Source organism: Prosopis cineraria, unplaced genomic scaffold (assembly GCF_029017545.1).
Source record: "Prosopis cineraria cultivar Desert tree isolate PC_DT_omini unplaced genomic scaffold, ASM2901754v1 PC11, whole genome shotgun sequence".
Classification (NCBI taxonomy): Eukaryota; Viridiplantae; Streptophyta; class Magnoliopsida; order Fabales; family Fabaceae; genus Prosopis; species Prosopis cineraria.
The window spans coordinates 9,529,059-9,552,989 of NW_026555342.1; the positions used below are offsets into that span (position 1 = coordinate 9,529,059).

A 23,931-nucleotide genomic window follows, 5' to 3' on the forward strand; every position below is an offset into this window, starting at 1 on the left:
AGGGTTTGCTAACTTCAAAATGCTCTAATTTCCTTCTAGAAGCAAACCTTAGTAGAGCTCACACTCATTCCTTCTCTCTCTTTCATTTTCTCTCTTTCCTTTCTCTACTTTCACATCTGTTTGTGCCCCTTTTCTGTAAAAATTGAGCCATGAGCCCTGACGCATGTACCACACACCTTAGCATGTGACATAAAAAGATTGCATTACGGCACACTACGCACATAATGCGACATGATACACAAAAGCTTTTCTTCTTATTTTTTCTACTTTCTCATGCTCAAGTGACATGACTTGACTCCAAACTCAATCCAACACAACTCAAAACATTCGTTAATTTTCTGTAACTATACATAATATAAATTTACCTAATTATCCTCATTTACCCAGCTGATTCAAGGTTAAATTTTTTAGGATGTTATATTGACCGCATTGCCATTTATTTTGAATATTAATACTGATATGGCCTGCCATGTTTGTGTCTACATATGATGAAACCCTTCACTATCCAACTTCCTCTTTCTCTCTCTGCTTTCCCTCCCCTTCTCCCTTAGCAAGACTATCAAGACTCGCTCCTTCGTGTCTAAACTCCACTCCATATTCGGCCTCAAACTCAATAGGCCTGCTACCCTTCATGATCATATTAAGGTTTTTATCAAAGCCAAAATGATTCAAAATTATCCAAGACGTGTTCCTTCTCTCATCAATCTTGCTCTTTCAAATTCATAATACTAGAGGTGTAGAGTAGAGGATAGCCATATCCTCTCCTCCTTCAGTTCTCTCCCAATCCTCTCTCCCTAGCTTCTTCCTTCTTCCCTAAATTAGATTGATTATCTCCCTAGCTGTGTCCAAGGCTTCTAAAAGCACATTTAAATGTCCTGTAACAACAACATATGATCATTAATTTAGATCAACTAAGTCGATTGTGAATGTCAATATTGGGGATATCAATGCAAGGATAGGGGTTAAATTCTCCATCTAGGTTTTGCTCTAGGGTTCAATCCTAGAATTCTCCACTTGGGTTTTGCCTTGAGTTTCAATTATGGGAAGCCGTTATGATCTAAAGGAAAGAAAGGGTGCAATAGATACAATGATGATTTCTTGATTTGAAGTTGATTGAAATTCCTGATGTTGGAAGATAATGAGGAAAGAAAGAAGAAAATGAGTACATGACCAGGATTTTTTTTTAAAGGTTTCACTTTAAGATATGGACTTCTATGTGCCTTGCCAGTAAGGCATTCCACTATCAAAAAGTGAAAATAAATTGTCAACATGGTCAAACCATAAGCTCAAGGCAAATTTGTATTGTTTTTAAAAATATTAGGGTAAAATTGTACCTTTAAACACTTCAAGATACCAATTGCACATCTAGAAAAACTGCAGAGATATATTTGTACTTTAACCTCTATAAGATATTAGAATGTTTTTTATTTTATGTACAATTTAATAATCAAGACATTAACTAAAAGTTTAGTGTGTTACAAGGAAAATTAGAGGGATGGAGTATTAAAGGTTTCAAGTTCCAAATATAAGGTTATGGCTGAGAATGATAAGATTTATATAAAGGTTAAAAAGGCATTTTTGCCTTTAAATTATTTGCAAAAGAATAATTGGTATCCTAAATTTATAGGTGGAGTAACATTGTTTTGAACGTTATAAAATCATTGGAGTCTCACGTCCATTAAATGAAAGCTATGTTGATTGTTTAGTGATGAGTTGGAGGTTTTTGTTTGATAAAAAATGGACTAGCTAGCATATTAAGTTTCTCTCATCGATTGCTTCTCTTTGATTAGAGAGTTACGTCTCCCACCCAAGTTACCTATACCTCTGTCGAGCTTGATTCCGTTGCCCTCACCTTCGACCATCGCCACGGCACACTAACAACCACAATTTCAACCTCCACCTCTCTTTGCTTAAAGAGACCAGGATTGGGAATAGAGAATAGATTATTGACAATTTGGGATTCGATTTCTTTGAGAGGTTTCATGAATTATTAGGCAAAGAAAAAATGATTGTGCAAAGAGATTTCTACATGCACAGGACAATGAATAGAGAGCAGCTTCACGGTCTGGGTACATGATTAAATGGGGTCGTGTTTAAATATAGCGGGTGGTTGTGGTTTCATTGTAGAAATTTGTGATTAAATAGGTTTGATTGGTCCAACGCGTAAAGCCCGTGACTGTAGAAATTGCTAATTTGGTTCCTCCTTCTCCTGCTTTTTTTCTTCTATCTTCTTTTGTCGTTTTTGCTACTTGTGGTCTTGTTGATCTGAATTATAAGAAGCTTGTGTTGAAGCTAAAATTGTTTATATGTCCTGATTATTTGTTTTGCTTTTTCAATTTTTATGTCATAATTATTTTTCTTTGCATTGTGAATTTTGAAGTGATTTTAGTTTTTGTATAGAATCATTATTAATTGTTCTAATAAGTTTCTCTTCTAGCAAGATTCAATTTAAGTTTGAAGAGGCGGCAAAAGAGACGGAGGTACTTGGAGAGACAGTGTAGTCTTTTATATATATATATATATAAAATGGATGCCACCTAAATACATATGTGGACCTCATACCAACCAGTTAAAAGAAGTTCAGCCCTTATTAATGGCAGGGGCAACATTTTTCTATTTTTATAACTGTAACGGTAAAATTGGTTCATTTAAAAGTTGAGTATATTAAGTGTTTTTTTAAATGATTTGAGGATAAAAGTACCTTTTAACCTGCTATATAATAATCCAATTTAACAAAAGACACATACGCACTTGTAGTTTCTTATGATATCTACGTAATTCACACATATTTAAGAGTCTTTAGTTACACATACTAAAAGCAAGGATGGATTTAGAAACTTATTTAAGGGGGCCAAAATCACTTTTAATTTGTTTTTACAAACAAAAAAATAAAACATTTTACCAAAAAAATTGTAACACGGGGGCAAGCCAGATCCGTTAAAATGGCTCGTTTGGTAATTGTTATTAAAAATCCCGTTGCATGAAAGAAAAATAATAATGCAGTTTTTAATTAAGAATGTTAAGGAAAATATTTTAAAATTACTCTAAAATAGTAAAAAGAGTACATTATCATTCCCTCTAATCATGAATCTCGTGAGCCAAAGCCCCAAGGCAGCTCTAGCAGTTGTGCATGCTTCGGATTCTGTGGTCCAATTGTTTTCTTGAGCGTGCAATGTTACTTTTTTCATTTATTTTTTTTTCTTTTTACAATTTCTTAGAAGGTCATAGGTAGAGTCAGTAAAACAGACCGAGCCCATCGGACTAGCCCGTTTAAACCCGTATAATAGTAGGGCCGGGCTTATAAATAGGACTTCAAAATAATAAATCGGGCTTAAAAGGGTCGGCCCTACAGGGCCAAGAGCTAGCCCGTTTAAGCCCGCATATGCATTTTTTTTAATTAATTCTCATAATTTTTACTCTTTTTAGATTTGAAAAAAAAATAAACTAAATCTTACTCCACATCACATATTAACCCATATTTACTGAGGATGGAAGGCAAAAAAAAACAAAAGAAAAAATAGCAATGAAGAATCACTGATAAAAAATTATATCAGTCAAGAATCACTTGTTGTCAAAATTTGAGTAGATACTTGTAGATTCGAGTTAACTTTTATCAATAAGTATTCATTTAGGTTTTAGTAACAACTTATTTTAAATTAACAATAGTTCATTGTAACTTGTTTTTCATTCAGGTTTTGACAACAATTGATTCTTAATTGATATAAATTTCATACAGAAATCCATGGCTGCTATTTTTTTTTTAAAAATACAACCTTAAATCCCTAATTCATCTAAATCCATGATAATAATTCATTCAGTTCAACATTTACTCTTCTAATTTTGATTAGGTGTTTGTCGACTTAGCCGATCCATTGCTTATTGTATTGCTATTATTTTATTTGTATTTTTAGTTCGTTTAGATGTTATTTAGTTAGTTTTTTTATACCTTTCTTGATTGAGTATTATATTGGAATGAAGTAATTTTTTGTTTGATTAAAAAATTTTAAAAAAATAAAAATAGTTAAAAGGGCCTAAAGCTCGCAGGGCCGACCCTGAGCCCGCTATGTTAAGAGTCGGGCTTCAAATATCAAGATCTTAAAGAAAACTTGGGCTTAAAGGGGCTGGCTCTTTTAGGTCCGAGCCCTTCAAAGGCCGACTCTATAGGGTTGGGTTGGCCCTTTTTACCTAGTCGTAGGTGCATACAAACAAAAAGAAGCTATAGTAATTCTTACATGAAAAGGCAGCTATGCCCTATGATGATTAATGAATCCAATGAAACACCCCCGCCTTTTACCCCCACGGGGGGCCCGCCTAACTACTCCCTCTAGTATGAAAAATAACTGGCTCATACATTTTAAGATAGTTGATTAAATATAATAATTATATTAAAAATTTAAAAATTAAATTAAATTATCTCTATAATTAATGAAACAAGTTTATCTAGTGAAAATAAATATTTATTTTATGAGGAATAATTTAAAAAATTGTGATAAATGTTTCTTAAAATTTGTATTTTTACTTATAAATAAAAACAAGGGTTAATGAGTATTCTTAACTTTGAAGTATTAAGCAAAAAGTGCCTTGAATCCTGAAATTTTAAAATATATAAAATAAACTCTAAACTTTTAAATTTATTACAAATTAAACCCCACCATTAACCCCGTCGATACTGTTCACTTAATGGAGCCAAGTCAAAATGTTGGTGTGGCAGTCTGTTACTTATGTATCATTTTTAATTAACACCACATATTCTAAATTATTACACAAGTAATATCCTAAATTCTAAACTTTAAAATTTAGAGCAAATTACCCTATCGTTTATGTGGTCCACATGATAGTTAGCATTCTACACATAAACGGTATGAATAATTTACTCTAAATTTCAAAGTTCAGGATCTAAAGCGATAGTCTAAGATTTGTAGTGCTTATTAAAAATAACATATCAACAATGAACTGTCACATCAACATTTTGATTGGGCTCCACTAAATGAATAGTAATGATGTTAATGTTAAGTTAATGTTGGGATTTAAGGTGCTATGAATTTAAAAGTTTAGGGTCAATTTTTTACATTTTAAAAATTTGAGGTTTAGGGTGCTTTTCGTACAACACTTCAAGGTCTACAATACCCATTATTCATTAACCCTAAAAACAAAGAAAAACATGATAGTTTTTATTATATTAAAAAAACAAAAGTAGTACAATTTTACAGTGAAAATTGGGACAGAAAGTTAGTAGCAAATCATACTTCATGATTCAAAGTATTTTTGCTAAACTGATTTAAAATTATAATGTACTCACCAACAAAATACTTGTTTTAATAATATTAATAAGATGTGGAATCACGCATTTATAAAATATAAGTTACATCCCTACTTATAAGGTGCAACTTACAAAGGAGCCCTTACTATTTAAAGGAAAAAAGGTACAAAATCAATTTGTAAATAGCATAGATGACATCAAAACTTCATCCTTTCCCCTCTCGCCTATGTCACTGAAATCATTAGAAATTAAAAACAAGCTTAAGCAAATGTTTAGGGCTTGGAATCCAACCCTTGTATATGTAGCAATTTAGTTAAAAGAGATCTACATATTATTATTAGGATTAAAGGTTATTTTTATCCTTTAACCATACTTAAAGAATCAGTAGGCATCACAAACTCAAATAAAGGTCTATTATGTTCCTCAATATTAAAAATTTGCTGTTACACCACCCTAACATTAAAAATATCAAACATCTATTTGTTATCAATGGGTTTTAACGATTTTTTTATATTTTTTTAAAATACTTAACGCCTTTCTTTCTCTCTCTTCACGCCTTCCTTACACATGCATGAATCATATTTATGCCTCTCTTCGTGCTATATGGCCTTACCCTTTAAAAGCCACTAGTGCCCATCACAACCATAATCTTGCCATTATGAGCCTCGCCGAAGATGGAAAATGATAGGAAAGTTTCAGACCCTTATCACCAGCTTTGTTTGCTTTTCATCTTCATCTCAACTTCAGATCATGTTAGTGCAACAAGGCTCCGCCATGAACACTCACATCGAAAAGTTTGACATCTCAAAGACCTCTATCCTTATCATCCCCTTGATCTTCATGTCCGTTCTCATCATCGTTTATGATTTCACCTTCGTCCCCTTCTTTCGCCACGTCATGAGGCACCTTAATAGCACTACCTACCTCTAACGAGTTAAGGTTAGTCCTGTTCTCTTTGACATTTCCATCGCCGTTGCTGGTCTCCTTGAAGCCAAGAATACATTCTTAATTATGCACACACCAGTTACTAGTCCTATCAGGCTCGGGCCTCATTACTTTCTCTTAGTGCAAGAAATCCAAACAAAATAACCATTTAAAAACAAGAGTATGAGGACAATACTAATTAATGTTAATATATACATAAATAGAAATGTGAGCTATCAATGCAGACACCAAACTTTGAAACTTCATGTCTTTACCTGCTGCAACCTATCACCAAAACATCTCATAAAGGGCTTCCAAACAACTATGGCAATTTGATTTCCTTATAAAAAGGGAACACACGCATAAGTTAGTTAATAATATATATAAATGAAACTGGCATTATTTTTATATAATATTATAGTCACAAAGATTTACTTGACATCTTAAAATATTAATTCAGTACTGTTTGATTTGTTTGATAAGTTTAGACCAAGCATTGTCTAAGGATGAATTACCCAGATCATGATTGGCCATTCTTAACTGGACAGGTTGATGGCATGATTATCATGAAACACATGTGCCAATGATACTACTATAGTGGAATGAAACATGAAGGTAAGTTTGCCATAAACAAAAAAAGATAAAGTAAATATAAGCGGTGAAAACAAATAAGAGCCATTGAAATATCATTTTCATACACTATTTGCACAATAGTCTCGTGAATAATAGTAAAATTAATCAAAGCTGGAAGCATAGAATGAAATTGTAGTCAAGCATATTTATTTATAATTAATATTTTGTATGCGTTGGAGAGAAATTTAAATTTAAATTGTCAATCTAATTCAATTACCAGATTTTGAAGTTTAAACTAATTTAACTAAAAGTTTAGAATTTAAATTAATCATTTTTATTTAATTTGACTTTTGGGATTTGAATTAATCATTTTTATTTAAACAAATTGAAATAATCTAATTTAAAATTTAAAACTCATGATTTCATTTTCTAAAATCATGATGATATATTTAAATACTCAAACACAAATTCTTTTTCTAAATATTTAAACACATAAATATTAGTTTAAATTTGAATTCCAAAAAATATGTATACCTACACTTGATCATATGAACCTATATTTTCTACATATCTTTAGGTCTACATATCTTTAAGAAGGATTGAAACTTTAAATAGATAGATATTAATTTAAATTTAAATATGATAAGCTTTGAATTTCAAATAGGTAAAAAATATTTTTTATTTCATCTATTATTAATTCATCTCACACCTAACTCCAAATTTGAATAATATATTTTATATACATTAAAATAGTAAACCATCTCAAACCAAATCCAAACCCGACTTCAGAGTACAAAATTAAAGGAAAGGCATTATGAAGTACATAATTGTATTAAACCTAAAAATGAATACATGGTATTTTCTTATAACTTTTAAGCCTATATATATATATATAATGATTATAAGTGGTTGGGCATGCATTTTAAATTTTATCAGATTATCTCTACTGTTCTCTCACGCTTTTTACAATTTACTGATATTTTTGAATTTATTAATAGATTCAAGATTTTATAATTTACAAACAATACTTAATTACGTATAGACTATTTTTTTATTGTAATTTAAAGTTCAATATGTTTTCCGAGAATATCAAATTAGAAACAAAACATTATCATAAAATTCATGTCATTTTTCATTATTATATGTGTAAATTTATTTTAAAATTTTATCATTTAAACCAATGTTTTCAGAGTCGAACTAGATATTAAATCGGAAAGGCTAGCAGTTTGTGATTTGCATGGTCAAACTGGTGATATAATAATTAAATTTAAAAAATTATATATGTATATAATAATCTAAATATAAAATAAATATAAAATTATTACTTAACTTTATAATTAAATCAAATATTTTTAGTTCATCATGACTTAATACGTCACATGATACAACATAACATCAAATGATTAATAATTTATTCATTTTCTAAACAAAATTAATAAAAAATAGAAAAAAAAAGTATTTTTTGAGCAGTTTAGTTTTTAAAAATCAAATCCAGTTCTCGATTTGATTCTAGTTCTTGGTCTGATTGTTGGTTTAAAGCGGTTTAATCTAACCTAACCCTCCAAATGATTTTTCAGTTTGATTGAGTTGTTAGCTTGACTGGTCAACAGTTCAACCGTTCAATTTAGTTTGATTTTTTAATCATTGATCTAAACAATTTTTAAGTGTTATAGTATACTACATTTAAAAAAGAAATAATCAAACTGCATCTTTAAAAGTTTATTTTAAAATTGTAATTTTTCAACCATTACTTTTCACAAAGTTATAAGTAGAACCTGTGTGATAGGGACTACATAAACAAATGTCTTCTTTTTGGATTAAATGATAATATAGATTTTAAATTATAAATTAAGGGATGATTTGAATTCTAAATTTGTTTTTGGTGTATTGTAATCCCTAAATAATTAAGCCGGTAGCAATTTTAGCACCTACCATTAATTCCATCTAAACGTTCATCATCTATGAGCTATAGTGTTAATTAACATGGAAGAAAGAGATTGTTCATGGGATTCCTCTATCATGACGTGTAGAAGCACCGCAGAGAAGCTGAAACAACAAAGGCAACACTAGAGAGCAGCAAAGGAGAAGCCATACAGAGTGGTGGCTGACACCAAAGAACCCAACAAGAGGTCAGGGATTTGGTTGGGTTCCTACACCACTCTTGTTGTCGTCGCACACGCACACGACACTACTGTTTATTACCTCTAAGGCCATCTTGCTTCGTTCAACTTCCTCGAACTATTATATTGCTCCGAGATGGCAACGCTCTCTCTCGCCACGACATGACCGCCGGTTCCACGTATGCAAGAAAGCCACCGAAGTCCGCCGCCGTAGTTTATACCCTCCAAACCTCCCTTCAAGCCTCCTCGATCCTTGCCCTCTAGTTCTACCCAAACCACCTCCCGCGAACCTGACTTGAATGAATACTCGCAACCTGAAAGCTTTGTCGAGGATTAGAATTAATCCACAAATACATACATCAGTAGTAACCAACGTTTTAGCTGAAATTAATGATGGGGTCAGACGGCCAATGGTGTAATTATTTAAAGGTTAAAATGCACTACAAATGAGTTTACTATTTAAATCACTATTGGACATTTAGGGTTTATATTATCATTTAACCTTTTTTTTTTTGTCCTTTTCAGTTTTTTGGTTGCATGAATAAATGTTTCTCCAGGTAAGCTAATCTTAATTTAGTTCCTAACTAAGGAGAAAAAAAAAAGAATGATAGGGACAGGTAGACTGGACTGCAAGAATTGTGACCGTTGCCGGATAATATACGCTCAACTTTAACTTTCATTGGAAAATACTAAGCTCCAACCTCTCGTACCAAAACAGTTATACTTTTAAGCAAATCCCTGTGACGATGACTAATGAACAGAAATCTGTAAGAATCTCCAAATGCGGGAGAAAAAAAAAAAAAGAAAAATACCACCAATTATTTTTTTTATAACTTTAATTGCCAGTATTAAAAAAATAATATCCAGCGTATTCCAATCTACTCCTTCTATTAATGAAATATAACCAACCGTATTCTAAATTAAATACTTGTTGTTTTTTTAAGTCTAACAACTCATTTAGTATTTTTTGTTCAATGAATAGGCACTAACTAATCACTGTCATGACTACTTGTATAATCTAATTCTCTAAAGGCATCGAAATACCAATAATGGAGATATTTAGTTCCTTATTGGTTGGCGCGTTGTTAAAAATCTTAAGATGAATATAATGATTATTGACTAATATTATAGTAGTTTATGAAGTAGGAAATAAAATACAGAAAAGAAAAAGGGCCAAAAAAAAAAACACAGAAGAAAAAAGGCAAGCCGTGATGGTGATACCAGTCAAAGTGTCAAAATTGGGACAGAATTTCCTTCACGGTTTCACTTTTTTCGTCGAAAAAATTATAATTTTCAGATTTCTTTTTCTTTTTCTTTTTCACCTAAATTTTCATTTCCAATAAGCCAACGGGTCCATCTTTCCCCATCGGACCAGAACAAAAGGACACCGCAGTTTCTCTCTGTATTCCCCACTCTCTTCATCACTGTCAGAAACAAACCACGACAATGTGTGAGTTTCAGGCACGCACATTGTTCCGTTCTCGATTTCTCTCCTCCTCCTTCCCATAACAATGGCGTTGTCCCATCATTATCATCTTCTGAAGGAAGCTTTATCCTCACTCGCTCTCTTCTGGGGTGGTCTTCGCTAGTTGCAAAGGTCAGTGGGTCTTCCTGAACTTTTCGCTTATCTTGCTTGAATCTACTTTGTTTTTTAAATTCTTAGTTCTTTCTCTCACTGTTTCTGTTTATTTTGTTTTTCTTATTGTTGCTTGTGAAAGATCGGCTACTCCATTGCTAGTTGGTTACCCTTCTCTTGGTTTTCTTAATTATTAATCTGATCTGGGCGTAGAAAGTGCTTTCCTTTTTGTACTTGCTTCGCTAGTTTTTCCCTACATGAGTAGGATCTTCATTTAAAACTCACAATTTTAGTGCTCTTTTCTGCTAGGAACTTAATATGTTAGGAATCCATTCTTCTTCTTTTTCTGTCTAAAAATGGAAACTTAAAATTGAAAAGAGGGAACCTGATATGACGTTAAACGAGTTCGGAACCTGGGTTGCGAAGTTCCTACTGTTGTTATAGTATAGGTGGGGAATTCAGAACCAGCACGCGGCTTCATAGCTCAGATCCCATCTTGGCCAAATGATCTCTCTGAAGGTAGCGCTGCTTTCATTCACAGGAAAGACCCTGGCTTGTCGGAATATTCACTGCACAATGGACAAGGAGTAATGTGTATTCACATGAATGACCAATAGCTAGTCAATTTCTTTAGGACACAGGGAAGAGCGTGAAGACCGAAGAGGCAGATTTTACGAGGTTTGTGTTAGAACTAATGTGCTAGTGATGTGGACTGAACATTGCCAAATTTGCAAGCTATTGCGAGCATCACGTACTCCGCTCTGAAGAGGGAAGAAAAAATAAGCAGCACTTGGTAGAGTCGCTGAAGTTGATTACTGTTCTGCGTAAACGTTGATGACTATGCTCTGCTTTTTCACAAGGATTGTCTGCTTGTCTTAACCGATTTAGGTGTAGCATGCTAATGTTTTGTCTTAAGCACATATAGCAATGTATGGCAGATGTCTGAAAAACATGTTCTGTTTTCATGAGAACAAACGCTGAAGATGTTAGAGGCTTGGCATGCTTGGTTGCACTTTTTTAGGATTTGAATTTAGTGACTATATTTAGTATAGGCACTAAGTGCTTGTAATTTGAACCGTTGAAATCTGAATCAATTATTTAGATAAACCCATTAATTCATTAATCTCAAGTGAAGTATGAATTCAGAATCATTGATCTCGATTTCAATAGTTTAGATACTACATGCACTCTCAGTGCCTATACTAAGTATAGTCATTGAATCCACATCCACTTTTTTATGGTCCTGTTGATTATGCTTTCCTTAGCATGTCACAACTAGGTTGACAATTGACAAACCAGGAATCTAAACGGACTCCCTCTTTCTTGTGCCATTTATTGTATCTAACTAGCGCTATGCTATTTCTTAAAAGGAATCTAAACGGACTTCTTAGCTTCATGATCCCAGAACATGCAATAAGTTAATCCTGGTATAAATAATCTTCATCTGTTGTAGTGCATGATCATTGTTTCGAAGTCACACCTTTGGCCACCAGAACATAGCTCTGAAGTCTGAAGTTATATGTAGAGCATTCATGAAACTAGATGATCTGCGAAACTAATTTCTTGATCTTATCGAACATTGGAACTGGGGCCATTCTGCTTCTACTTTCCTGCAAAGATTAATTTGGTCATAGAAGAATTATGAATCTGGTTTATTATCGGCTTCAAAGGGAATGTTACATTTCTTGCCTTTCAAAATTGAAAAAGCCATATGCAAAATAAATATATAAGTAAATAAAAAATAACCATTCAAGGACATTCCATGTTAATTGTGAATTGCTTATGATGAGAAAAGATTTATGAAATGTAACGCTAATCCATGTCACGAATGGCTGGCGGGCATATATTTTCCAATTATGGAAGTATTTTCACAAGTCCATAACAATTATGAGACATTGCATGCATGTCATGTGGTTTCAAATTTATACATAAGGAATTGGTATGTAATTATTATCAAGAGAAACTACACAGCAGAAGAATATTTCTTTTTAACTAAAGTTAATGTATTCCACAACAGGCAGGCGTTGAATATTATTTATGTTGTGTCACAATGCATCATTACATGTATTGAAAGAACATTTCTTCTAGTGTCTTTCAATTTTAATGTTGCCTTGATATATGCAGGTTATAGATAGGTATTGAGTGCTTCTTGGACTCACTCTTAACATGAAATCAAGATTCAACAGTAGCTGGCCTTCGGTTGTGCGTCTTCGTCTCAAAGACAAATCAGCCACTCGTTTTTGCTTATTTCCAAAAGTGAAACCGGCTGGCAACAATCCTGGGAATTCACCTGTCTATCTTAATGTGTATGATTTGACGGCAGTAAATGGCTACATGTATTGGGCTGGTCTTGGTATTTTTCACACTGGGATTGAAGGTCAGTTGGAACATAATACCTGTTTTCACTTTTTTAACCTTATTTGTTTGTTGAAATAGTTTATTTAGGTTTTCTAGTCAAATTCCGAGGAATTACTCCCTTGCCCAGCACCTTATATTTACATCTTAAAGAGAAGTAGTTCTAATGGGACTTTTAAGTACCATGTCTAACTCCTTACTTTTGTAGTTCACAACTCAAATTATGATAGCTTGAACACTGCCTACTTCTGAAAGATCATTTGATAAATTTGACCCCCAAAGCCAAACACAAGATAATCATGCATGTCTGCACATATTGAGATAACTGAATAATTTACAATATTTTCTCTTCTGCTTTGGATTGATCTGAATCCTATGGATATTCTTGATATTTTACAACTATACATACAGTTCATGGAGTAGAATATGCTTTTGGAGCCCATGATCATCCGACAAGTGGCGTCTTTGAGGTTGAACCTCGGCAATGTCCTGGTTTTAAGTTTAGGAAGTCAATATTCATGGGAACAACGAGCTTGGATCCTCTCCAGGTTCGAGAGTTCATGGAGCGTCAGGCAGCAAACTACAATGGCGATACTTATCACTTGATTGTGAAGAACTGCAACCATTTTTGTGAGGATATGTGCCTCAAGTTGACGGGAAATACAATACCAAAATGGGTCAATCGTCTTGCAAGAATAGGTATATGAATATTTTTCATGCTTAACATGTAATAGAACTCAGTTTTTCTCGAACCAATTGGCAAGTAATGATCAATCGGAACTTAGAATTTCCCAATGTTATTATCTCTATTCTGATGGTGCTTCCATGTGCATAGCCCTTCTTGGCCAATGTTACAGATAACACTTTTTTGGCTGGCACTTGCTACTATTGAAATATTTCAAAGTACTTACAGGCTCATATCTTCATGTCATTGAAATACTATAGTCTACTATCAGCTTCTTTGGCTAAACTTATAACAGCTGACATGTAAAGAACTGCGAATAACATTCTTTTTTGTAGTCAAATGCTCTGACTTGTTTCCTTCAACTACATTACCTCTGACTTCTCATCTTTTCACGCATTCCTTGTAGGTGCCTTGTGTAATTGCATACTCCCTGATGCTCTTAAAACATCCACCGTTCAGCATGATTCAAATTTTCAAGGAGGTGATAGTGAAAAGAAGAGACTGCGAACTGCCTTCAGTTGCTTGGCGTCAATCTCGGTGCCTCAAAGGGAGGTATCAATGTCTTCCTTATTTTTACACTCTCACTACAAAGGTTGCCTGCCTCCATGGGAGTTGAAGAGGTCTAGAAAGGGTTCATTGAAGGAGAGATGAGGAGACTTTGTCTTGTTTATCTGTAACTCTGTCTTGCTGGTAATTTTGATTCATGAGAGTCACTGGAGAAGAAGTCACTGGCTTTCACTGATCCTTGATCTCCAGGAATGCAAAATTTTCTTTCCTTATTTGTAATCGAATATTTATCATCATATGGCTTCGCTGTTTTACTTTTCTTTCCTTGTGTCCACCTGTTGTCTGGTTATTGCTTGTAATCTTTGGTTGTAAAGTAATATTCTGATATATATTGGTCTGCAAACTCAATTTCATGGCTGGAGAAAACATAAGCATACAGATCATCTAGCTCATTTAGAAAGTCAGGATCTGGATCTTCTCATGCTGTGTGATTCACAAATGAGAAGTGGATCAAATCGATGAAGGCATGGCCAAGCAAGTGGAGCAAGAAGTTTGTGCATGGAAAGATAATTATATTTATAATACAAGCTCAGACAATTTTACTGGAATCTGTTGATTAAAGATAATCTCGGTCTCCAAGTGATAAAGGCTTCCCCCCCTTCTCTAAGATAATATTTGATTATTTGCTGCAATATTAAATTTTATATTGGTTTTTTTTTGGGTTCGCGGAAGCAAATTAATTCTTTAAATGGAAAAAAATTGACTCAGAATAATTTATAAAAATTAGTTTTTCAAAAATTGAAACAAGACTCCAAACTCTAAAATCAATTGTTTTTTAATTATCCACAAGGATTTGGTATTTATTTATTTTATTAAAAACAATTCTGTTCAAGATATTAGTGCTCAGTAAATGTAGACATTTCATTCATGTGGCCCTTCGGCCATTAAAATCTAAAATCAAGTTGAAACTTGAGAGGGTATCTCGAAAGATGAAGCCTCAGCGTCCAAGTGTTGGGCCTGCTTAAGCTTCAACGTAGGCGGGCTCAACATAGTGCCTGGGCTGGCCCATGGAGGCCCAATGTTAATTCTGCATCTAAGATGACGTAAAATTGTTTTTATCTTGGGATCCATAATTCAATTACTGATTAACGAAATAAACCCGATCTCTGGTGGTTGAAAGACCCCTGGCTGAAACTTCCCAGTCTTGATTCAAGACTCTGAGCTGCGGAAACCCAAGACTGCTCGGAATGGCCAAGCTGGTCGTTGTCCTTTCCCTCATTTCACTCCTTCCTCTTCTCTGCAACTCTTTCTCGGCCGATAAGCCCTCAGATCGCCACATCCTTGTGTTGCTCGATGACTTCGCCATCAAATCGTCGCACTCATTGTTCTTCAAGTCTCTCCAATCCCGGGGATTCGATCTCGATTTCAAGCTCGCTGACGACCCAAAGATTTCACTTCAGAGATACGGCCAGTATTTGTACGATGGCTTAATTCTGTTCTGCCCCACGATCGAACGTAATGTTTTGTCGCTTTTTTCCTGGAAGCTGTAATTTTTGGAGTTTCTAAGATATAAATTTATGTTGCTAATTTGGAAAACGCGACTCGAAGTAGTGATTTTTTTTTTTTTTTAGCTTACTAGTAAATTTTAATTGCTCCCATATGAATGAAGTTTATGTTTCTTGTATATTTTCATTCAAGCGTGTATTTTTCTGTTCGACTATATTGTGTCGACATTTCCTAAGCAATTAACTAGGTATGGACTTTAAACGTAATGAATTGAGGTAAAGTGTAAGCTTGACTCATTTTGAGAGACTTATATTATGTGACAACATAATTTTACGTACGATTTCATGAGAAAATATAGTTATACTTATTTTGGGAAACTTGCACTGACTTTACTGATATATGCAACCTTTTAACAAATATGCAGGTTTTGGAGGATCCATTGATGCAGCTGCTATTTTGGATTTTGTTGATTCTGGCCACGATTTAATAGTTGCAGCTGATAGTAATGCGTCTGATTTAATCCGAGAAATTGCCACTGAGTGTGGAGTGGACTTTGATGAGGTACATACAGTAGTTGTAAATGGTTTGAATTTGTTTGGCCTATATTTAATAATTCTTCTATTGAAGCTCACAATTATCTGTTCTGCACCTATCATTTGATGTCATGTATATTTGCTTCGATGTTTGTAACATTGCTTCATAGACAGTGAAACCTTACTTTCTGCTTCTCTATATCTATATGTACCCAGGATCCTGCAGCCTTGGTTGTAGATCATACTGGTTATGCTGTCGCAGCTACTGAAGGAGACCATACTCTGATTGCTGCTGATGGTTTCATTAAGTCCGACGTTATTCTAGGAAGCAAAAGAATTGAGGCAAGTGCCACTTTAATTAACTCCTTACTTGCGTTATGCACAATGATGCTCTAGGGTTAAGCAATCAACATATATGAGTAATGAATTTGCTGTTTATAAATGTGATCATTTGTTAGCACCAACGTCTGAGCCTATGACGCTTTCTCTGTTTTTCATTCTTTTCTCCTTAGTGGGTTAACGTTAGAATTTTGCAAGCAGGATTGATGCGTGTTTTGTTTGGGAGTTATTTTTCTGCTCATTAGCACAAAATGAAACTGTGGGTTACTGGAATATGCTCTCTGTACATTACATCCTTCTGTTCTGATTATTTTTGGATAAATATGTAACAGGCTCCTGTTCTGTTTCGGGGGATTGGCCACTCATTGAATCCTTCCAATAGTCTGGTAACTTGCCTTTATCTGTGTTGCTGTATTGGCTTTAATTGTGGGAGCATTATTAATGCATTTATATTGAAGTTGCTTGAATTCTGGTTCCTCATTGATATAACCATTTTGTTTCTTACTTAAGGTGTTGAAAGTTCTATCAGCATCTCCTTCAGCCTATTCTGCTAATCCAAAATCAAAGTTGGCAAGTCCTCCATCACTCACTGGATCTTCTATCTCATTAGTTTCTGTTGTCCAGGTGAATCAACAGTTTATTTTCTTTTTACTGTCCTCTCTTGTGGTTGTCCTTGATCATGATCCTCCTTGTCTATTACTGTCTGGATGTGTTATGTTTGTGTTTTGATCGTATATGATCTTTCTTCCATTTTTCTTTTGGAGTAATATAAATTCCTGCAGGATATGCCCAAAACATCTGGACTCTGGAGGAAATGATAAAATATAACTATCTTTCCCTGTTTGTTCTTTTATTAATATCTTAATAATTCATTGCTTTCTCTTAACATATGGTGTTCAAAAGATAAATTTTAAATATATGCATTAACTATCCCTTCTTGTTATTGTCCTTTTGCAGGCGAGAAATAATGCTCGGATATTGATCTCTGGCTCATTAAGCATGTTCAGCAACCGGTATGAATAGATTAACTTGCTGATCTTGGTTTTCTAAAGTGTAAGCTAGATTTTAATGACATCAACTCTGTTCTGTTCTGCAGATTTTTCAGATCTGGTGTGCAAAAGGCTGGGAGTCCAGCCAAGTGAGTAAAGATTCAAACTTTGCCCCCCTTCCTACGTCTGGAATGACTTCTTGCTAGCCAATAAAGCAGTCTACTCTCTTTACACATTGTCACAACCAAGTGATTTTTTTTTTTTTTTTATCAGACATGAGAAGGCAGGTAATGAGCAGTTTTTGACTGAACTTAGCAAATGGGTTTTCCATGAAAGAGGTCATCTCAAAGTAAGGAAAAACAGTCCTTTAATTCTGCTACCGTTGTTTATTTTGATGACCTTGTCAGCATCCTTACTGATAGCTAACTTACATGTTTTCTGCTTCATGTATTGACATGAAGGCGGTGAATGTACAACACCACAAAGTTGGGGAAGTAGAAGAACCAGCCATTTATAGGATAAATGATGATTTGGTAATTTAATTATTAGTTAAATGCTGAGACACGCAGTCTTTGCTTTAGTTGAAACATCACCGTTTGTTGTGGCTTACATCTCAAATCTTTTTAAAGGAATACTCCATTGAGATTTATGAATGGTCTGGAACAAGCTGGGAACCTTATGTCGCTGATGATGTTCAAGTCCAGTTTTACATGATGAGCCCCTATGTATTGAAGACTTTATCAACTGACAGCAAGGTCGCATCTGAAGATCTTTTTCACTACTCTTATGTTCTGTAATGAATGCTTGAATACAATAATCTATTTTTTGTTCTTCCAGGGTCGTTATTTCACATCATTTAAAGTTCCAGATGTCTACGGGGTTTTCCAATTCAAAGTTGAGTACCAGAGACTTGGATATACAAGCTTATCTCTATCGAAGCAGGTAGTTGGATGCTCTAAATTTCAATTCTCTACAACTACATCTATATCTTTTTGTATTTTGACATCTTGGATACCTACCCATATGTATAGTAGATGGCGGATGTCAGTAAGGAATGGATTAGCTAAACTAGTCATATCATCAACTGGAGAGAACTTTGTTACTAGATCAAATTTACCCTAGTCTTTCCCAAGCTATAGTTGTAAAACATTAGCTGTATTTGTGAAGGCTATGCTTGTGGGGAGGATTAGGCGGACCATCATCCCTAGCACGACAATATGTTAACCAATTAATCCTTATCAGAGTTCCTTTCACTGAAAATTGAGTACTGGGATGAAAGTTATCCATGATTTTTCTGGTATCCAATAGGATAAGTGACAACTGAGTCTTCTGATTAATGTCTGATCATTGAATGTTACCATGACTGCTATTTGGAGCCCTAATGTATTTGCTATATCGTTGAGATTACTGAATTACCTCTGACATTGTAAATTTTTCTTTTAGTGTTTATATATTTGCCTTTATATGTTGAGATTACTGAATAAAACATGGGATTCAATCTTTGAATTTTCTGTGCAGATTCCTGTCCGTCCCTTCAGACACAATGAATACGAAAGATTTATACCAGCAGCTTATCCCTATTATGGAGCAGCATTTTCAATGGTAAGTATCTCCCTCCCTCCCTCACACTCACACATGAAGCTTGATTTGAAAAGTGACCTGATTATCAAGTAGAGGTGACTTTATTTCTGTTCTAAAAACATGTGTCTTGGCCTCCCATCCACTATCTTTTTAGCTTGTTTCCCTTGTTTGCTGTTCTGCATTTAATATTTCTGGATCATGCACCCAACCACCAGGGTAACCCATTGTTTCCACCCTTGGATGCATTTGGTGTGTGGTAGCTACAGCAATTATAAAATTCCTGTGTACATGCACTTGTGTGTACTGCATGCCTGCTTGTGTCCTTATAAATGTATATACGTGTGCATAGGCTGTGTGCCAGGCCTTCTCATGTGCTTGTTTGTATCTATGGAAGTTGCACGTGTGCGTGTATGGAAGTTCACCTATTTAGGTGAAATTTCAAATTCTTTCAAATTTATTTCATTGAGCCATTGTTGTTTTTTGACTGAGCAGCTGAATTATCTCAGAAAGTTGAAAATCGCTTGTTTCGTAATTCTAACAAGGAATTTTTTTACTGAAGAAATTAAAATACCTCCAAAAATTACTTACTTTTTCACTCTTAAATCACCTCATCCAATCACAACCTTAGACCTTATCTTTGATTTGAATTTAAACCAAACATTTCTTTCTCTCGCTTCCTCATCTCCATTTTTCTTGATGTAATTTACCCTTCCGAGAAGCCAAAAAAGAAAGAAAAAAAAAGAAGGTTCCTAGTTAGGCTATGTTTCATTCAGAGGTTGCTATTGCAGGTTAAAGTTTTGTGACTATATCAATAGGTGACCGATTTTCTTTTGAATCTTGTTGATTTTTCTCATTGGTTTTTATGTGAGATATAATTTTGGATATTGTAATGCAGATGACAGGTTTCTTCGTCTTCACTGTTGTCCATCTCTACAACAAGCCAACGTAAATCTTTTTCCATCTAGTTTCTGCACCCATATTTATGTCAAACCTAACTTGCGAGATTGAAAAATTTTGACTAGGCTATGGTATGAGCGGATGCTTTATATTTATTGTAGGTACATTACTTTTTCCTTACTTTAGTTTGGTCTTTTACATTTAGCTGTGTACTCCAAGCGTCACCCTTTAACTTGTCTCGATACATCTGAAAAACACGATTAGCTTTTACCTCTGCCATGCGTAGGCTTCAACCAAGTCAATCTCTATTTGATTTTTTTTTTTAAAGATCTTTTTATTATAAAATTCTTAAGCTTAACCCATAACCAGTCAGTCGCCACCACAACCTCAATTTGAACACAAAAGCTTCGGTCCCAAAAAAAAAGAAGAAGATTGGACACAGCGAGACGGAACAAACACTGAAGTCTGAGTCCATGCATCTCCGAAGTTATGCATATTATAAGGGGCTAATCTTCTTCAACGTTTTTTTCCCCCCTCCTTTTTGACCAACAATCTTCTCCAAACGTTGTTCTATACCTCCTTCTGCCTGCTATTAAACTAAGTAGAAGTAAGTTGTTCGTGTATTATATGTTGGAAAACACGAGAAGTCTCTAAAAAAATGTATGTATCTGGTCAATTATTTAAATGAACACGTATTTAAGAATTTTTTTTTTTAAAAGGAAGTAATTCCCAGCAAGTAATGATCTCTATTTTTTTTCACGTGATATTTGTTTAATTGCAATATTACTAGCGTATACGTTGTGTATAAATAAAAATTGCATACGTTGTGTTTTTAGGGTTTGTTGAGAGATGAGTTGGCCAGAAGAGGAGGCGGGGGTGTTGCTTTTGACCTTGTAATTATAATTCTGTATCCACCACCCCCACCACAGAAAAAAAAAAAAAACGCACGCACGCACACCAACCCCCAATTTTTTTTTTTAAAAAAAAAACCTTGGGAAGGAAGGTTTTATTTTCCCCCATTAGAGTGATTCTTAAGATTTTTGTGTTGTGCTGCATTTGTGCTTTTCTCTTTGAGTCTGAAGCCAATAACACATGATCCCTCCCTGACCTTGAAATAAAGTTGGCTTAATTAATGTTCCTAGCAAATTTCATTTGACCCCAAATAAGTGATATCCAAAGGGATGTTAATAGTTATTGTAAGCCAATAACGAGGTCATTGTAGTTATTACTTACTAGAAATTTATAATGATCCATGTCTCGTGATATTATTAGTCATTATTTATTGGCTTTAATTTTTTTTCAAAAAATAAATTATTAATTATATTTTTAAATTTTGAAACGGTGAATTATATTGTTCAAGATTTATAAATAATTTTTTAATAAAATTTAGATATTTAGACTTTTCTAGTGTTGCAATCATAATATGAGGCCTCTTATTATATATAAAATTTAATTTGAGTTGTACTATTTATAAATTATAAATAAGATGTTTTTCTAAAAATTATCGTATATTAATATTAAATATATATCCATAATTAATATTACGATTTACAGGTTTTTACATTTCTCAAGATTCCCCTCCCCCCTCCCCCAAAAAAAAAAAGAGAGAGATTAACATCAAAGTACTTTGCCTTGAAACTTGAAAGACGCTTTTCTAACAAAACGATTCCAAAGAAAAACGGAAAACTCATGACAAGGTACAATGACAATCAGAGTTACGGGGGAACACCAAATGACAAAGTGAAAACATGCAAAGCACTAATAAACACACTACAAATAAAAAACCACTAACATCACAATAAACAAAAACAATAAGAGTAATAAGTAGTAAAGCTGAGAGCCACACAAATAAGTATAGGCAGGCACGAGCCATGAAGGCAAGAGTGATAAACTTAATTAAGTTGGCAGTGGAACGAGGACTGGACGATGTTGCAGTGAAGAGGGAGGATCATGGCTGCGTCAGGGTCGATGCCGTAGAAAGAGAGGAAGCCAGAGGACTTGAAACGGCAGAGACATGGAAGGTCGGCGGAGGAGAGGGCGGAGCAGCAAGCTTTGGTGGGCGGAGGAGGGTTCTGGCCACTCACTGACGGCCGGCACGCCTCCAGCCCCTCCTTCGTCATCCTGCACAGCCCCTCACCTCTCACCATGCTCGCGCCTATCACCATCACCATCAGCCCCACCGTCGCTGCCACCTTCTTGTACCCGTAAGCTTCCATTATACGTCTGGGGACAATACTATAGACAACCCTCTATCTTTATATATACAAACTCAACCTCTGGGTCCTATATTTATAGTAATATTCCATTAGGTATGTGGAGAGCACACGGATTGGGGCACACATAATGGACCAATGTAATGCACATCACGAGCAAGCCTTGGATTTTGCTGCCCCCTGCTCATCTGTACTTTTTTTTTTTTCCGGTAGTAAATTATTAGGGGTCCCAATTAAAGCTTGGACTATAGTATGGTTTCGAGTGGAAACTCTATCGATCACCAAATGCTGTTATGTTTTTAAAACTTGAATTCAAGAATTCTAATTAAGATACAACTCCCTTGCATTTCTTTAGTTTTTGCTAGATAATATCGGGGTCCCATGCACACTATACACTTATTTGTTTATCAAATCATGCATGAAATTGAAATCGTCACCTTTCTTGTTACGTATGAACACGTGAATTTGTGAAGCCCTAGATGGTCACGGGCGAGATTAGAGCTCAAACCTCGAAAGCTGCTGTTCCATCCCACAGTCCATAGGTTTGACTTAAAATAAAAGTTGAGCTAAATTAAACTCTTATCACGTAAAATAGTCCAGAATTATGTTTAGAATAAGTTTAACTTGTGGTGATGAAAATGTGGCGAATGTAGAGAAGGAATTTGGACAAGCATGCAACAGGGTTCTCCCTAGACATCTTAGGAAGGTACAATAATGCGCAGTTACTGATCATCTTTTTCTGGACCTAGCTTCTCTCCACTTTTTCTCCTCTCCACTTCCTCTCCACTTTCCATCTCAACCGTTGGATTTATTTTGAATGGTTGAGATTTGATGTTTTAAAATTATTATTATATTCATTTTTTATAAAATTTTATATTTTAATAATAATTTTATGAAACATCAAATCTCAACCGTTCAAAAATGAATCCAACGGTTGAGATGCGAAGTGGAGAGGAAGTGGATAGGGGAGGAAGTGGAGAGAAGCCAAGTCGTCTTTTTCTTTGTTTTTTTTTTTCTAGACAGGCAACTTTCCGACTTGGGCCTTTAAAGACCACGTATGGTTTCTGGCCCAAAAAAAGCCCACGTCTGGTTACCATCCGGTCTGACTTCTTTTACAATCTTTGGAATCTGATTGGTATGTCACGGGCTGAGAGTCTGGCGCAGTACACAGCGCCCGTACGGCGTCCCGAGGATCCCATAATCCTCAGGACAAGCTTTACCACATACGAATCACACTGGTTTCGCCCTGCCATGGGCTCATTAGGGAGGCGGCACTAGCCCCCGATCAATTGTGCACTTAGCCCTAAGACTAAGGCAGAACGTACCCAAATGCCAATGTCACCCCTTTTACCCATATTGTGCGAGGCTAACCAGCGGATCATTCATTATATTAGTCTTCACACGATCACCAAGATATCATTCGTGACATTCTCCCACACCCAATCTAGCACGCCCTCGTGCTAGGGGAGAAAGACTCTGCTCAAAGATCGCACGTACAGTACTGCCACAAACACATCAGCTTACTGCTGAATGGCCACCCGAGTCCTACATTCTTCAGACCCACTCGCACCCGTGAGCCAACAGGAGTGGAGTCGACCACGGCCAACTTTCCCGTCCAAGTCCCTATTTTTAGACCCACTTACACCTCGCAGGCCTTTGGAGTGGTGCCGAGGTCGACTAGTCCCAACGTGGGACTCCACAGGCACACAGCAGTAAAGTACGTCCTGCTCTGATACCACTCTGTCACGAGTTTAGAGTCTGGCGCAGCACACGGCACCCGTGCGGCGTCTTGGAGGACCCCATAATCCTCAGGACAAGCCTTACCACATACGAATCCTACTGGTTTTGCCCTGCCATGGGCTCATCAGGGAGG

The 23,931-nt window shown here is 35.1% G+C and overlaps 3 protein-coding genes across 3 annotated transcripts; 2 read left to right on the forward strand and 1 right to left on the reverse strand.

The window, feature by feature from the left end:
- The first annotated feature begins 10,238 nt into the window (after positions 1-10,238).
- On the forward strand, positions 10,239-14,403 carry LOC129286656 (deSI-like protein At4g17486). The gene is made up of 4 exons (XM_054922633.1): positions 10,239-10,474; positions 12,578-12,830; positions 13,220-13,507; positions 13,900-14,403. The coding sequence occupies exons 2-4, from the start codon at positions 12,620-12,622 to the stop codon at positions 14,142-14,144; spliced, it is 744 nt and encodes a 247-aa protein (XP_054778608.1). The 5' UTR covers positions 10,239-10,474; positions 12,578-12,619; the 3' UTR covers positions 14,145-14,403.
- A 751-nt stretch (positions 14,404-15,154) lies between these two features.
- LOC129284936 (dolichyl-diphosphooligosaccharide--protein glycosyltransferase 48 kDa subunit) lies at positions 15,155-20,049 on the forward strand. Its single transcript, XM_054920456.1, has 13 exons — positions 15,155-15,515; positions 15,931-16,067; positions 16,256-16,381; positions 16,711-16,764; positions 16,889-17,002; positions 17,336-17,391; positions 17,475-17,516; positions 17,641-17,716; positions 17,829-17,900; positions 17,997-18,122; positions 18,205-18,309; positions 18,886-18,969; positions 19,844-20,049. The coding sequence occupies exons 1-13, from the start codon at positions 15,248-15,250 to the stop codon at positions 19,895-19,897; spliced, it is 1,314 nt and encodes a 437-aa protein (XP_054776431.1). The 5' UTR covers positions 15,155-15,247; the 3' UTR covers positions 19,898-20,049.
- Positions 20,050-21,458: 1,409 nt separating this feature from the next.
- LOC129284832 (putative lipid-transfer protein DIR1) lies at positions 21,459-22,087 on the reverse strand. The gene has a single exon (XM_054920317.1). It carries the CDS (start codon positions 22,059-22,061, stop codon positions 21,738-21,740), a length of 324 nt encoding a protein of 107 aa, XP_054776292.1. The 5' UTR covers positions 22,062-22,087; the 3' UTR covers positions 21,459-21,737.
- Positions 22,088-23,931: the final 1,844 nt, after the last annotated feature.